The 15,163-nt window shown below is 68.5% G+C and overlaps 2 protein-coding genes across 8 annotated transcripts in view; one reads left to right on the top strand and one right to left on the bottom strand.

Moving 5' to 3' along the window:
- The window catches only part of SIPA1L3 (signal induced proliferation associated 1 like 3), a 109,691-nt gene extending 109,067 nt beyond the window's left edge, over nucleotides 1-624 (bottom strand). For 4 of the 7 annotated variants that reach the window (XM_075915486.2, XM_075915484.2, XM_075915493.2 and 1 more), the window contains exon 1: nucleotides 471-624. The gene's annotated coding sequence lies outside the window, so the exon portion shown is untranslated. Of the gene's footprint in view, nucleotides 1-205; nucleotides 265-470 lie in introns of those variants that run through there. The other 3 variants (XM_075915491.2, XM_075915485.2, XM_075915489.2) reach the window with 3 other exon arrangements.
- Nucleotides 625-5,016: 4,392 nt separating this feature from the next.
- On the top strand, nucleotides 5,017-14,432 carry WDR87 (WD repeat domain 87). Its single transcript, XM_089770381.1, has 5 exons — nucleotides 5,017-5,693; nucleotides 5,853-6,026; nucleotides 7,075-9,974; nucleotides 11,620-11,912; nucleotides 12,094-14,432. Exons 1-5 carry the CDS (start codon nucleotides 5,616-5,618, stop codon nucleotides 14,430-14,432), a joined length of 5,784 nt encoding a protein of 1,927 aa, XP_089626507.1. The 5' UTR covers nucleotides 5,017-5,615.
- Nucleotides 14,433-15,163: the final 731 nt, after the last annotated feature.

Genomic DNA, 15,163 nt, shown 5'->3' with positions numbered 1-15,163 from the left:
CCACAACCAGGGGCAGCCAGAGCCCCCCCGTCCTCCGCCCCCCCCGTCAGGGGCAGCCACAGCCCCCCTCCCCTCACACTACCCCCCCCAACCTGGGGCACCCAGAGCCCCCCCCGTCCTCCGCCCGCCCCCCCCCCGTAAGGGACAGCCACAGCCTCCCCCCCCGCACTACCCCCAGCCCGGGCACCCAGAGCCCGCACCTTACCCCTCTGGCACGGGACAGCCGGAGGCCCCCCCCGCACCGCCGGCCGCGGGGGCTGCTGGGAGCTGTAGTCCGCGCGGCCCCGCACCCCCGCCCCACGCTACGGCCGCCCGAGCGCCCGGAGACTGCAGCTCCCAGCAGCCCCCGCGCCGCCCGCAGCTGCCCACGGGGGCTCAGGAAGCGGCTCGGAGCAGCGCCCCGGCCAGGGGGCGCCCCCTCCCCCTCGCGGCGCGGCGCAGCCCAACGGCCACGGCACGCGGGCACTCACCCGGCAGCGGCGGCCGCGGCGCGCGGGCAGCGGCCAATGGGAGCGGGCGGGGGGCTGCGGCGCGCGGACACCCCAGACGGGAGCCGGCCGGGCGCGAGCGAGGACACTGCGGGGGAGGGGCTCCCACACGCCGCGTGGGCAGGGCCGAGCGGGGAGGGGGCGGGGCCGGAGGGAGGAGCCAGCTCCGCCTCCCAGCGCCACAGGGAGCGGCGGAAGCGACAGGGCCCCGCCCCCAAGGCCTTAAAGGGCCACGCACCCCACAGAGCCTCAGCACTGGGGCGGGCTGAGTGGGGGAGGGGCTAACCCCATTGGGTGCAGGGGTTAGTGGGGGAGGGGCTAACCCCATTGGGTGCAGGGGTGAGTGGGGGAGGGGCTAACCCCCTTGGGTGCAGAGGTGAGCGGGGGAGGGGCTAACCCCATTGGGTGCAGGGGTTAGTGGGGGAGGGGCTAACCCCATTGGGTGCAGGGGTGAGTGGGGGAGGGGCTAACCCCATTGGGTGCAGGGGTTAGTGGGGGAGGGGCTAACCCCATTGGATGCAGGGGTGAGTGGGGGAGGGGCTAACCCCATTGGGTGCAGAGGTGAGCGGGGGAGGGGCTAACCCCATTGGGTGCAGGGGTGAGTGGGGGAGGGGCTAACCCCATTGGGTGCAGGGGTGAGTGGGGGAGGGGCTAACCCCATTGGGTGCAGAGGTGAGCGGGGGAGGGGCTAACCCCATTGGGTGCAGGGGTTAGTGGGGGAGGGGCTAACCCCATTGGGTGCAGGGGTTAGTGGGGGAGGGGCTAACCCCATTGGGTACAGGGGTTAGTGGGGGAGGGGCTAACCCCATTGGGTGCAGGGGTGAGTGGGGGAGGGGTTAACCCCCTTGGGTGCAGGGGTTAGTGGGGGAGGGGGGGAGGGGTTAACCCCCTTGGGTGCAGAGCTCAGCCCTGTGCTCCCTGCCGCTCTCCTCTCCGGGAAAGCGCTCCCAGAACCAGTCCAGCAGGATTCGCTGCAGACGGGAGCCAGGCGCCCCGGGCTGTGGTTTGAACCTGGCGAGGCCATGCCGGGACACTGCAGCCTAGGAAGGAGTCGGTGATGTGGGGTTCCACTGGCCCCAGGGCACAGGGACTGACGCCAGCACAGGGTACCACTTAAGTCCCGTTTTAGCCCACGGGGGTTGGCAATGTTGGTGTTACCAGGGCTCCTGTCATGCTGGGCGCTGCCCATTCCCCAGCGGAGAGCAGGGCCCCCTTGGGCTGGGCGCTGCCCAGGCTAGGGATGTTAAAATGCGTTTAAGTAATCGTGTAACTGCTGAAAATATCAGCGGTTACACGGTTACATGCAGCAGGGCAGTCGGCTCCCCAGAAGCCAGTGCACATGGGGAGCTGGCTTTAAGCACATGTACCGGCTCCTGCCTCGCCCCTTCCCCTTTCCCCATGCTGCTGCTTCTGTACCAGAGGCAGCAGCACGGGGGAACAGGGGGGTGCAGGTGCATGCCAGGAGCCGGCTTTTAAGCTGGCTCTCCATTTACCAGGAGCCTGCATGTAACCATGAAGGTTAACCGATGAGCTTAGGCTCGCTCACTGTGTATACAATTATGCTTTCACATCCCTAGCCCAGACCCCAGCCAAGATCAGGACCTCGTCATTCCAGACACAACACTGACCCCAACCGAGATCAGGGCCCGGTTGTACTGGCCACTGCACAGACACACAGCAAGAGACAGTGTCTGCCCTGAAGAATTCACAGCCTGGAAGGCTAAAGGGGAAACCGAGGCCCAGAGAGAGAAGGGGACTTGCCCAACATTACACAGGACAGTGGCAGAGGCAGGAATAAACCCCAGATGTCCATAGGCCTAGTGCCCCACCCACAAAACCACACTGCCTCTCCAAGTTGGGGGGTTGCATTGTCCCAGAGCAGTCCTGGAGCTGTTTTCCCAGGACTGCCCCCGTCAGGATGTGCTTGTTCCGGGGTGCCCAGTGCATGCTGCCAGCTGCCAGGCGGGTGGGCTCGGTTCTCACCTGGCATTGCAGAGCCACGGTTTTTGTAGCTCAGAGGTGGCAGCAGGGCCCACAACCAGGGAGTTTCTAGTGGATGGACCAGGCCCCTTCATGCCGTCTGAGCAGGGTGGCCAGAGTGGCCCTGGGGACTGAAACGGCGCAGTCATGAACAGCCCTCCAGCTCCCGGTGGATTTTCCTGCTCCTCACTTCATGCTGAGGGAAGATGTTCCCATAACCAGCCATCCCTCTGCCAGCCCGCGCTCCACTCTTGCTAGAGCGGCGCCCACTAGTGACCATGCTGCAAACTGCACAGCTGGCTCCTGCACCTCCGTGTCTGGAGCCGTTTGAAAATGGTCTCTCGCCCTCTGTGTTGTACCCCGAAAGTATCCCCGGAGGGGAGGAACCAGAGAGCGGCTGGACAGGGATCGACGCTGGAGAAAGGGGAGAGTTGAGCCATGTCAGAGGAAAGTGACCAGTCCTGGAGGAAAGTGTGTGCCAGCGTATAACTAGCTGCCCCAAGCGATTGTCCGGACCCCTCGGAGGGCATCCTAGCAGAGCTGGAAATGCAGCTTTACTCTCCCATGGGCTTGCAGCTGCAGGGCGACCGAGAACAAGCCCGACTCCGGAGAAATAGGTCACTGAACATGGGAGAGGGGATGCGCTGAACCTCTTCCCCGCCACACACCCCAGCTTGCCTGCTCCCTTGTCTGACTCCGGTTGTGTTGTTCGTCAGGCGGGCGAGCAGCGAGATCCACGCTCCGTGCAGAGATGCTCACGCTCTCGGCAAGGGCATCCCTACCGCACGGGTTCTGAGACCCGATCGCAGCCCCCAGAGAGACCCCGGCCCGTCACAGGCCTCGCAGCATTCGCAGGAAGGCAGGGGAGACTTGTGAAAGGGGATGAAGTTCCACGGTGAATGCACGAGCGCTTTGGCACACGGCCCGTGTCTGAGCAGCACCTGGCAGCGAGGGCCCCAGTCTCGGTCTGTGCAGTGATGGCAGAACGGGGGGTCCTGATCCCGGGGGAGGGGGGCGCTTGCCGTCCGACTGGAGTAAACTGACACAATGCTTCAGCAAAGATGCTCTGTTCCCTGCCCACCCCCGTCTGAGTGGGAGGCACCCGAAGTCCATGGACCATCCTCAGCACCTAACTCCCTTTGGCTGCTCAGGCCAGTGCATTGTAGCCACCCCCAGGCCCGAATATCACAGGAGACCTTTGTGAGTGACCAGCCCTGCCCCCCCTTCGGCCCCGGGGGGGTCCCCCGCACAGCCCCAGCTGCTCAGCAGTAAGAAGCTGACGGAGGGGAAGCATTTCCCCCATGGGACGACTGCAGCCTGTGCCATTCGTAATCAGCACGACCCGGTTAATCCAGGCCTGGCTCATCTGGCTGTCTGGGACGTGCAACACACCACAGGCCTGGGGGGCAGGAGGTTTGGGGGCTGCAGGTGCGGACGTTTGGCTCCTGGGCTTGGGTCTGGCTGGGCCTAAGGAGAGACTCTGGTGCTACCTCCCAAGCCAGCAGAGACAGCTCTGCCCCTGCACCCTGTCCGACCTGCCCTTGCCTCCCTGCAGGCTCTTACCGGGAGCCTCATCAGTAATTCCCGGAAGGAAGAAACCCTCTGGAAGCCCCCCGCAGTAATCGCCCCATTCGGAGCAAAATCCCTAATTCACACCGAAGGCTGGGCCGGGGGACTCGTAGGAGGCCAAACCGGGCGACGTGGGCCCTGTGCCCGGCTGTGCAGGCATGGCACAAGTGCCTGGGGGATACTAGAGCAGTGGGGAGCCGGGAATGGGTGGGAGAAAAGGGAGGCCAGCACACTGGGTGTCTTTGTGCTTTCTTCTCCCTCCGCCTGCTCCACACCCTCTTGCCCCCGCCCATGGAAAAGCGGGCACTGGGGAGTTTGAGAAAGGTCTCTAGCAGCTCACCAGGCACTGGTGCATATCACGGTTGTGTCAACCATGACGGTGCAAATCACCGTGCCCAGGTGCAAAGTGTATCTAGACCAGGGACTAGCGCCACCCCCACCCCATGCTCCGCTAGGGGCCTGGCTGTGGCTGAGCCGGGGGCAGGACTCCCTGCTATTGATCTGGGGTGGTGAGGGGCCAGCTCCAGGCACAGTACCCACGGGGGCGCCCCAAGGCTAAGAGGGGGTGTTTAAAGCCAGACGGTGCGGGTGAGGCTGGGGAGCCCCGGGGCCAGGAAAGGAAGCAGCCCTGACGGCGCCAGGCGCTGTACGTATCGATGGCTATTTATTGCGGTAGCGCCGCCCCAGCCACGGGCAAGCCCCATCTCCCCCGCCCCCACCCCCCGGTTTTGTTCTTGGCCCAGTCCCCAACCCTCTGACCCTTTCTCCCGGCCCCGGCAGCCCCAATCCTCCAGCCCCCTGCCTGGTCTTTCAGCTGTGGTGGGCAGTACCCCCCTTCCGCCAGCCTCCCTGCCCTGTCCCGGCCCCCCACGCGGAGCAGCCCCACCCCCAGGCCTGCAGGTGCCTGGGCGGTGGAGAGCACCAGACCGGGGGAGGGGAGAGGGACTACTTCCTCTCGTGGCTGGATACATCAGTGGCCAATGGCAGTTTGTCCGGGCCGGGTGATGTCACAAGGATGCTGCATTAGCAGAGCCCCAGCTTCCCAGGCAGGTAAAGCCAGTGGGGGGGCTGGGGCCCCCCAAACCAGGCCTCGTCCTCACGTGGGCTGGCCACGGCACCGGCTTCTCTGCGCACCGCCTCCCGGGCACTTCCTCCAGGGGCGGCCCCGTGGGCCCAGAGCCTACCCAGACACTGCTCATGCCAGGCAGCGCTATGGGGGCGCCGGCTCCCACCCGGCCCCTGGGCGGGGACTGGCTGGCTGGGGGGGGCGGGGAATGGGGCACGGGGCCAGACCCCTCTAGGGGGCGCTGGTTCCCACCCGGCCCCTGGGTGGGGACTGGCTGTCTTGGGGGGCGGGGAATGGGGCATGGGGCCAGACCCTCTAGGGGGCGCCAGCTCCTGTGAGCCCCCAGGTGGGCCGGCGGGCTGGCTTAGGGGTGCAAGGGGGCACAGAGCGTGCCCTGCCGTGGCGCACTGGGAGCCGTGTCCCCACAGGGCGTTCGCGCTGGTGCCCAGCTGTGCTGCCCGACGTGGCCTCCTGGCGTCGCGTGAGCCAAGCCGCCCGCCGCCAGCGCAGAGATGGTGGGAGCCGCCCGCATCGTCCCCGAGTGGAAGAGCCTGAAAGCTCAGATCTGCCAGAAGCTGCAGATGACTAAGGTTCGGGGGGGGGCAGCTCCCTCCTCCCCTGGGTTTGCTGCTGGGCTCTGACAGCCTGATAGAACCGGCCCCCTCGGCCCCCTGTGCGGCAGCCCCGGGCCCCGGGCGGCTTTGTGGGGGCGCAGTCCCCGGGCTGAGCTGTGCCGCCTTCCTTTGCAGGAGCTGCCCGAGCCGGCTCCAGGGCTCCCGATGGTGCTGAGCGACCGGCCCTCCATCGTGTACCAGACCAGCCGCCACCCTTACCTCATGCCCCACATCTGCTTCTACCCAACTGCCACCACCAACGTCTTCGTCTGCTTCTCCGGGGGGGGCCCAGGGGTGAAACAGCACCAGGTGAGACCCTCCCCCCACAAGCTGCCCTCTGGGGTTGGTGTCCCTCACACCTCCACCGCTATCTCCCCCAGCCCTGCGTGCGCACACACCCAGCCCTATTGTGCGAGGCACTGTGCACACTTGTACCCACACAGTGCCCTGTCGTGCAAGGTGCTGCACACACATGTACACACACAGAGCCTTGTCGTGCGAGGCATTGCACACACTTGTACCCACACAGTGCCCTGTCGTGCAAGGTGCTGCACACACATGTACACACACAGGCTGTGTCTAGACTGCATGCCTCTGTCGGCAGCTGTTTGTCGGCAGAGCGGGGCAGCCATTTAAATGAAGCCGCGATTATTTAAATCGCAGCTTCATTTCCCTCTGCCGATCTGTCTAATCTACATGCCTCTGCGACAGAGGCATGTAGTCTAGACACAGCCACAGAGCCTTGTCATGTGAGGCATTGCACACACTTGTACCCACACAGCGCCCTGTCGTGCAAGGCACTGTACACACTTGTACACACGCAGAGCCCTGTTGTGCAAGGCACTGTACACACTTGTACACACGCAGAGCCCTGCCATACACACATAAACAGGCAGAGCCGGGCCACGTGAGGCACTGCACACACATTTACCTAGGCAAGGCCTCGGTGTGGAAGATGCCATACACACATGTCGACATGCAGAGCCCTGCTACACGAGGGGCTGTGTACACACATCCATACGCTGTGTCCTGTCGTGCGAGGCGCTGTACACACGAAGTACACAGGCTGGGCTCTGCCGTGCGAGGGGCTGTGTACACACATCCATACGCTGTGTCCTGTCGTGCGAGGCGCTGTACACACGAAGTACACAGGCAGGGCTCTGCCGTGCGAGGGGCTGTGTACACACATCCATACGCTGTGTCCTGTCGTGCGAGGCGCTGTACACACGAAGTACACAGGCAGGGCTCTGCCGTGCGAGGGGCTGCAGGCACATGCCTGGCCCTGTCGTGCAAGGCACTATGCACACCCGGCTACACACCCGCATGCTCTACATGCTCCGCTCCCCTGTCCTTGCAGGCCCGGGTCTGGCTGCAGCCTGTGAAGGATGGGAGGCCGGTGGTGGAGAAGGAGGTCCCTATTGCACTGCGGGTGAAGGTGCTGCAGGTGTCCCATGTGCCCAGCCTGCACCTGCTGGCCACCTACTGCGACGACCTGCACCTGCGGCTCTTCGGGGACCACAGCCAGGGCCTGCGGCTGCTGGCGGCCTGCCGCAGCCCGCACTCCATCACCAGCATGTGCTACAACCCAGCGACGGGCGAGCTGGTGACGGGGGCCGTCGGCTGCCTCACCGTCTGGGCCGTGCGCCCGGGGTCCGCGCCGGGGCTGGATGTGGCGTGGCGCGCACCCGTGGCCGGCGGGGAGTTCGTGCAGGGCCTGAGCGTGGAGCGGGAGGCGCAGGTGCTGGTGGCCCTGTGTGAGAACACCGTCCGGTTCTACGACTACCAGCGCCGGGTCGAGACCCGGGCCCTGCAGCTCAGCTGGGGCCCCTCCCTCACCTGCTGCTCCGCCCACTGGCCCCAGGGCCACCTGTACGTGGGTGACCAGGCCGGCCACGTCACGCTGTGGCGCCTGGAGACGGGGCGCCAGGAGCGGCAGTTCCAGGCCCACCTGAGCACCGTCACCAGCCTGGTGTGCCGCCCGGCCGTGCGCACCCTGGTCACGGCCTCGCTGGACGGGCTGCTGAAGGAGTGGGGGCTGGGCACCTGCCAGCTGCTGCGCCGGCTGGACGTGGGCGAGCCGCTCCTGCAGCTGCACTTCGTGGGCGAGGCCACGTTCTACTGCCGGGCCCGGCACAGCTTCGCCATCTACACCCTGCGCAACTTCTACCAGCTCTTCAGCGCCGCCGGCTCCGGCGTGGGCAGGCTGGCCCGGGTGCCCTGCGGCCCCGGCCGGGCCCGCATCCTGGCCGCCACGGAGGACGGCGTGATCCGCTTCCTCTCGCCCGTCACCGGGGAGCTGCTCTTCCTCAGCTGGCCCTTCCACGTGCTGGAGAAGGCCCTGGACTACGCCTACGACCCCGGGCGGGAGGAGCTGGTGGTGACGGTGGGGACGGCTGATGTCTACGTGCTGGACACCACCACCTGCCCCAGCCCGGCCAAGTACATCCTGCAGACCACGGAGAACAAGGACGACAGGGTGCTGTGTTTGGCCTTCTGCCCCCTGGCTGCCCCCCTCGGCGGCTTGGTCTTCAGCGGGCACCAGAGCGGGCACGTCCGGCTGGTCTCCCAGCACGCCTGCCGCCTGGCAGAGCACAGGGTCCACCGAGGGGGCGTGAGCGCCCTGTGCAGCCTCTCGGCCTGCGAGGACCTGCCCCGCCCCGCCCTGGAGTCCAGCCTCCTGTGCTCCTACGGGGCCGACGAGCGGGTCGTGCTGTCCCACGTGGGCCTGGCGGGCAGCGATCTGGAGCTGCGGCCTGTGGTCGTCCTCCCCAGCGCCGGCTGCCGCATCCAGCGGCTCCTGCTCCTGCCAGGCTACCTCTGCGCCCTGACCGTGGAGAACCGGCTCCGGCTCTGGAGACCGGCCGCGCTGGTGCCCAAGAAGATCAACCCGTGCTGGCTGGAGACCTGCCCCCTGCACGCCTGCCCCATCACCTCCTTGGACTACTGCGCCCCACTGCGGCTGCTGCTGACGGGGGGTGCCGACGGGGCCGTGCGGCTCTGGGAGGTGACGGGCGCCCTGCTGGTGGAGTTCGACACCAGCCTGACGTTCAGCCGGGTTTGCTTCGCCAACCCCCGGGGCGACCTGCTCGTGTGCTGCAGCCCCAACATCTACTTCATCTCCTGCCTCGAGTGCCTGCCTCGCGGGCACCTCCAGGCGCTGGCTGCCCGGCGGGTGGAGGACGACGTGGTGGAGGACCCTCTGCCCTTCCTCCCCAGCTTCCTCCTGTCCTTTGAGAAGCTCTTCGTGCCCCGGTACCTCGGGGCGGGCGCCACGTCCAAGCGCTACCAAGGCATGGAGGCCCTCACCAGCCACAGGGAGCTTGTGCTGGTCCAGAGCGGCCCCAAGGTGGTGACCACGGCCAAGACGGAGGCAGGGGCTTCTCCCGTCCCCGAGGTCCCCCCTGTGGCGCCGCCGGCCCCGTCCGGCACGCCGGAGCTCGCTTGGCATTCCAGGACCACTCGGACACCATCCAAGAGGCCCCAGCCCTGTCCAGCGGAGCCTCCGGGCGGCGAGGTGGCTCCGGCATCCATGGAGTCGGCGCCGCTGCTCAAGAAGCATTTCCTGTCGGGGGGAACGTGGCTCATTGCGCCCGACGGCTACGTCCCCAACTCCGTGATCCGGGCACAGCTCTGGCCGCTGGGGACGTCTCCGCACCTCCCGTGTGCCCTGGAGACGACCGCACGCCGGAGGCTGCCGCTGCGGAAGCCAGTCCGGGTGCCAGCGCCGGCCCGGTGGTGGGAGCAGGAGAGGAAGGGGAAGGCCATGAGGAAACCACAGGACCAGCCCACGTCCCTGGGGGAGCCGGAGCTGCCCTGGGACCTGCTGGCCGAGATCGTGGCCCAGGACTGGCTGCGGCACAAGCCCAACGTGGTGACGCTGGAGAGCGTCACGCGGGCCGTCCTGGGCCAGGCCGATGCGGCACAGCTCGCCGGCTACAGCCTGTGCACCGCCGCCCTGGTGCGGATCTGCCAGGCCTATGTGTTGCCGGCTCAGCTGCGGGCCGAGGCTGCCGCCCGCCTGCACCAAGGCACCACCAGCGCCAGCGCCCAGGTGCGGCTGCTGGCCTGGCAGACGCTGGCCGAGACTGAGCTGCTGGGCCACAGGGATGTGGTGCTGCTAGCCCAGGCCCTGCTGGACCAGGACAGGCAGGTGCGGGACCAGGCCCGTTTGCTGATGGCCTCCATCGCCGGCATCACCGACAAGTGCGGCCTCAGGAAGGCCATCCAGAGGCAGGCCACGGCCGTCAAGGAGCAGCCGTGAGTGTGTCCCCCCTCTCCTCCATCCAGCCCTTCCTGCTCTGTGCCCCGGTTCTCAGCCACAGTCCCCCTGCAGAGCAGCCTGCCCACATGCTGGGGGGCTGGCAGTAGGGGCCTTGATCCCCGCCTCTAACGTGGGAAGTGGATCCCCAGCATAGGAGGTGGACTGGGGACGTGGCTGGGGCGTGCTTTACCGCGGCTATCTCTCGGGGACGTGGCCGGGGCGTGCTTTACCGCGGCTATTCTCTCGAGGACGTGGCCGGGGCGTGCTTTACCGCGGCTATTCTCTCGAGGACGTGGCCGGGGCGTGCTTTACCGCGGCTATTCTCTCGAGGACGTGGCCGGGGCGTGCTTTACCGCGGCTATTCTCTCGAGGACGTGGCTGGGGCGTGCTTTACCGCGGCTATTCTCTCGGGGACGTGGCCGGGGCGTGCTTTACCGCGGCTATTCTCTCGAGGACGTGGCCGGGGTGTGCTTTACCGCGGCTATTCTCTCGGGGACGTGGCCGGGACGTGCTTTACCGCGGCTATTCTCTCGAGGACGTGGCCAGGGCGTGCTTTACCGTGGCTATTCTCTCGAGGTCGTGGCCGGAGCGTGCTTTACCGCGGCTATTCTCTCGGGGACGTGGCCGGGGCGTGCTTTACCACGGCTATTCTCTTGAGGACGTGGCCGGGGCATGCTTTACCACGGCTATTCTCTCGGAGACGTGGCTGGGGCGTGCTTTACCGCGGCTATTCTCTCGGGGACGTGGCCGGGGCGTGCTTTACCGCGGCTATTCTCTTGAGGACGTGGCCGGGGCGTGCTTTACCGTGGCTATTCTCTCGGGGACGTGGCCGGGGCGTGCTTTACCGCGGCTATTCTCTCGAGGACGTGGCCGGAGCGTGCTTTACCGCGGCTATTCTCTCGAGGACGTGGCCGGAGCGTGCTTTACCGTGGCTATTCTCTCGGGGACGTGGCCGGGGCGTGCTTTACCGTGGCTATTCTCTCGAGGACGTGGCCGGGGCGTGCTTTACCATGGCTATTCTCTCGGGGACGTGGCCGGGGCGTGCTTTACCGTGGCTATTCTCTCGAGGACGTGGCCGGGGCGTGCTTTACCGCAGCTATTCTCTCGAGGACGTGGCCGGGGTGTGCTTTACCACGGCTATTCTCTCGAGGACGTGGCCGGGGCGTGCTTTACCGCGGCTATTCTCTCAGGGACATGGCTGGGGCGTGCTTTACCACGGCTATTCTCTCGGGGACGTGGCCGGGGCGTGCTTTACCGTGGCTATTCTCTCGAGGACGTGGCCGGGGCGTGCTTTACCGTGGCTATTCTCTCAAGGACGTGGCCGGAGCGTGCTTTACCGTGGCTATTCTCTCGGGGACGTGGCCGGGGCGTGCTTTACCGTGGCTATTCTCTTGAGGACGTGGCCAGGGCGTGCTTTACCGTGGCTATTCTCTCGAGGACGTGGCCGGGGCGTGCTTTACCGCGGCTATTCTCTCGAGGACGTGGCCGGGGCATGCTTTACCGCGGCTATTCTCTTGAGGACGTGGCCGGGGCGTGCTTTACCGTGGCTATTCTCTTGAGGACGTGGCCGGAGCTTTACCGTGAAGCTGCTGCGCTGGCCGTGCCGCACCCCCAGCGCGGTGTCTCTGTCCCCTGCCCTAGGCCTGGCACGCTGGCCGGGATGGTCGTGCCGGAGGCAGAGGCCCCGGGGTGGGCACCGGCCCCACTCAGCAGGACAGAGCTGGAGACCCTCCTGGGGCAAGTGGAGAGCAGGCTGACGGAAGCCCTGCACCTGGTGGAGGAGCAGCCGGAGCCCGGGGCCGGCAGCCAGGGGCCCAGCCCAGCCTGGCCCGAGGGGGCTGAGCTGCTAAAGGAGGAGGAGAGCAGCGCGGAGACCCGGCCCCAGGCCAAGCGGCTGCAGGTCTTTGTGAAGACCAAGCTGGCCAGGAGAGCTGGTACGTACCTGGGGAGTCGGGGCTCCTTCCCCTCTCTCACCCTGGAGTCCCTGGGGGGACAAAGGGACCCCCCCAGCCCGAGGGGGAAGGCAGTACGGGGGGGGCTCTGTCATCTGGGGCGGGACTGAGTCTCGGGGCACCCCCGACACTGCCAGCCTGACCTCACGTCTGCCCCGCCCAGGCGCCCCAGGCACCAGGAAGAAGAGCCACACACAGGACAAGCTGCCCAGGATCCAGGCCGAGGCGCTGGCCCCCCCGGTTCCTGTCGTGGTGCCGAGCGGCGAGGGGCCGGGCCCCTGCTCCGAGCCGGAGACCCCGCAGGGCCCGTCGGCCACCCCGAGCGGCGTCTTGCCCAAGGTCAAGCAGCTCAGGGTGGGGCAGCAGCTCGGGGGCCCGCGCCGGGACACGGGCACCAGGTCCTACCACGAGATGCTGAAGAGGCAGATGCTGCAGGGGCGGTGGGAAGACGAGGCCCCGTCCATGCAGCCCCGCCAGCCCTCGGCCCAGGCCATGGGCCCGGCGCCCTCCGACCCCTTCCTCATCGACCCCGGGCAGCAGTACGGGGCCCAGGGCGCCGCTTGGCGCGACGACCTCTGCCAGCTGCTCAGCCTGCGCGTCGCCCCCTCGGCCGACAACCGCAGCGCCCTGGAGGAGGTGCTGGCCTCCACCCGCCTGGCCCTGGGCCGCCGGGCCAGCCCCTCGGGCCTCGGCGCCTCCAGCAGCGCCGTCCTCAGGGACCTGCCCAAGGGATACTCTGCAGCCAAGGCCGTGGTGGCAAGGCTGGCCGAGCGGGTCTGGGACGCAGGGGGCCAGGAGCAGGGGGCCCCAGCTGCAGGGGGCCAGGAGCAGGGGGCCCCAGCTGAAGAGGGCCAGGAGCAGGGGGCCCCAGCTGAAGGGGGCCAGGAGCAGGGGGCCCTAGCTGCAGGGGGCCAGGAGCAGGGGGCCCCAGCTGCAGGGGGCCAGGAGCAGGGGGCCCCAGCTGCAGGGGGCCAGGAGCAGGGGGCCCCAGTCGCAAGGGGCCAGGAGCAGGGGGCCCCAGCCGAAGGGGGCCAGGAGCAGGGGGCCCCAGCCGAAGGGGGCCAGGAGCAGGGGGCCCTAGCTGAAGGGGGCCAGGAGCAGGGGGCCCCAGCTGAAGGGGGCCAGGAGCAGGGGGCCCCAGCCGAGGGGGGCCAGGAGCAGGAGGCCCCAGCTGAAGGGGGCCAGGAACAGGGGGCCCCAGCCGAAGGGGGCCAGGAGCAGGAGGCCCCAGCCGAAGGGGGCCAGGAGCAGGGGGCCCCAGCCGAGGGGGGCCAGGAGCAGGGGGCCCCAGCCGAAGGGAGCCAGGAGCAGGGGGCCCTAGCCGAAGGGAGCCAGGAGCAGGGGCCAGAGCAGGTCCTGGGTGGCAGGGAGTCCAGGGCCCCTGAGTTGCAGGAGGAAGAGCAGGCCAGGGGCAGCCCTGGGGCGGCCGCTGGGGGCGCGGAGGGGCAGGTCTGGCAGCAGATCCGGCCCCTGCTGGAAATCCTGGCCGACCCGGCCAAGCTGCAGAGGGCTGACCTCTCGGAGCTGCTGGGCCAGCTCCAGGCCCTGGGGCAGGGCCCCTCGGTGGCGCAGAGGGTGGCTCTGCAGGCCACGCTGGCCATGGCGGCCCAGGTGCTGGCCGAGGAGGACCCCAGCCTGGGCCGGGCAGCGTCGCTCTGCGCCCTCCTGGCCAGCCGCCCGCCCGAGGCGGCCCCCGGCGCGGAGCCGAGCGAGCCCAGCCCGGCCAGGGAGCTGCTGGCCTCCGCCCAGGCCCGGCTGCAGGCCAGCGCCGAGAACATGGCGCGGGAGTGGGCCTGGTGGGAGGAGGGGGCCGGGCCAGGGCGGCCCAGCCTGGAGCTGGCTGCACCCGGGGAGGACGAGGAGGCCGGGCCCAAGGCACAGTGGCGGCCTGCCCGCCGGGCCCAGCAAGAGCAGCTCCCCCAGGCCGGGGGGCCGGACCCGCAGCAGGAGGCCGGGCCAGCAGCCGGCCCGCAGGAGAAGGTCGACTGGTACCCGCCAGGCTGGCTGCCGCCCACCGGCGCCCAGGAGGGAGCAGCCTGGCTGCCGGGCGAGGAGAAGCTCCTGGCGCTCTACCAGGTGCTGGTCGACCTCCAGCAGCGCCACGGCTCCAACTCCCCGGCCTGGTGGGAGCAGTTCCACCGCCTGGCCCGGTTCTACGGCCTCCAGCAGCCGCTCAGCTGCGCCCTCATCCAGCAGCTGGGGGCGGCCGCCCGGCGCGCCAGCCAGCCCCCCCCCGGCCCGCCCCAGCCCGCGCGGGAGACCCCCGGCCAGGCCCCGGCCACCCTGGGCCAGCGGATCCTCTGCCAGATCCTGCCTCGGGGCCCCCGCAAGCTGGCCGAGCCGCCGGCCTTCTGCGGCGTGGTGCCCCTGAGCTACCAGCACAACGTGCACACGCTGCAGCCGCTGGGGGCGGCCCAGTACGGGGCCTTGGCGCTGTCCTGGAGGGCGGCCGGCCGGGGCAGGCAGGGCCGGCCCCCCAAGCTGCACCTGGGGGTGGGATGAGGGGGGGCCGCCCCTGCGGAGAGGCAGGGCTGCGTATGCTGCTGTCCCATGGCAGGGCCCTTCTGGCTGCACTCCGAGCGAATGCGCCGTCTTCCCAGCGCCGCGCCCCAGCCCCGTCCTGGCCCGGTGTGGCACCGCAGGGGGGCCCAGTCCCTGCCCCCGGGCCGGCTCCAGCCGCCCGTCCCGTGTTCAGCGCGGAGTCTGTAATAAAGCCGAGCCGCATCCTGGGACCCTGCTGCTGCTGTTTGACTCACGGTAGATCCATTGAGGCCGGGCGAGCGCCGGTGGGTCATCAAGGCCCCCCAGGGCGGGAGGCTGGTGCTGCCCGGAGAGGGGGCAGGAGCCGTGGCTGGATGCAGGGGGATGGGGAATGAAGCCTGTGGAAGGAGAAGGAGACAGAAGGGTTCTCGCCCCGGATCCTGCTTTGAATATTGAGGCTGGATCACTGGCTCTGGGCTGGTGGTGTCTGGGCCCTGCATCAGCCACGGGCACGACTCAGCACGGCCACCCCACCCCCCGAATTCCCATGGCCACCCCCCAGGGCTCCCCACGGCCACCCCACCCCCTGAGTTCCGCACGACCACCCCCCAGGGCTCCCCACGGCCACCCCACCCCCTGAGTTCCGCACGACCACCCCCCAGGGCTCCCCACGGCCACCCCACCCCCCGAGTTCCGCACGACCACCCCCCAGGGCTCCCCACCCCCCGACCACCCCCCAGGGCTCCCCACGG

The sequence above is a fragment of the Pelodiscus sinensis genome, chromosome 18 (assembly GCF_052426305.1).
Source record: "Pelodiscus sinensis isolate ZL-2025 chromosome 18, ASM5242630v1, whole genome shotgun sequence".
NCBI lineage: Eukaryota > Metazoa > Chordata > Testudines > Trionychidae > Pelodiscus > Pelodiscus sinensis.
This window is presented reverse-complemented; position numbering and strand designations above follow the sequence as displayed.

Bases quoted from the DNA above. Each gene is read 5' to 3' on its own strand.
- WDR87 (XM_089770381.1), top strand. From the start codon at position 5,616: ATGGTGGGAGCCGCCCGCATCGTCCCCGAGTGGAAGAGCCTGAAAGCT. The intron at 6,027-7,074 runs GTGAGACCCTCC...CTGTCCTTGCAG, and splicing joins CAGGGGTGAAACAGCACCAG to GCCCGGGTCTGGCTGCAGCC. The intron at 11,913-12,093 runs GTACGTACCTGG...TGCCCCGCCCAG, and splicing joins CAAGCTGGCCAGGAGAGCTG to GCGCCCCAGGCACCAGGAAG.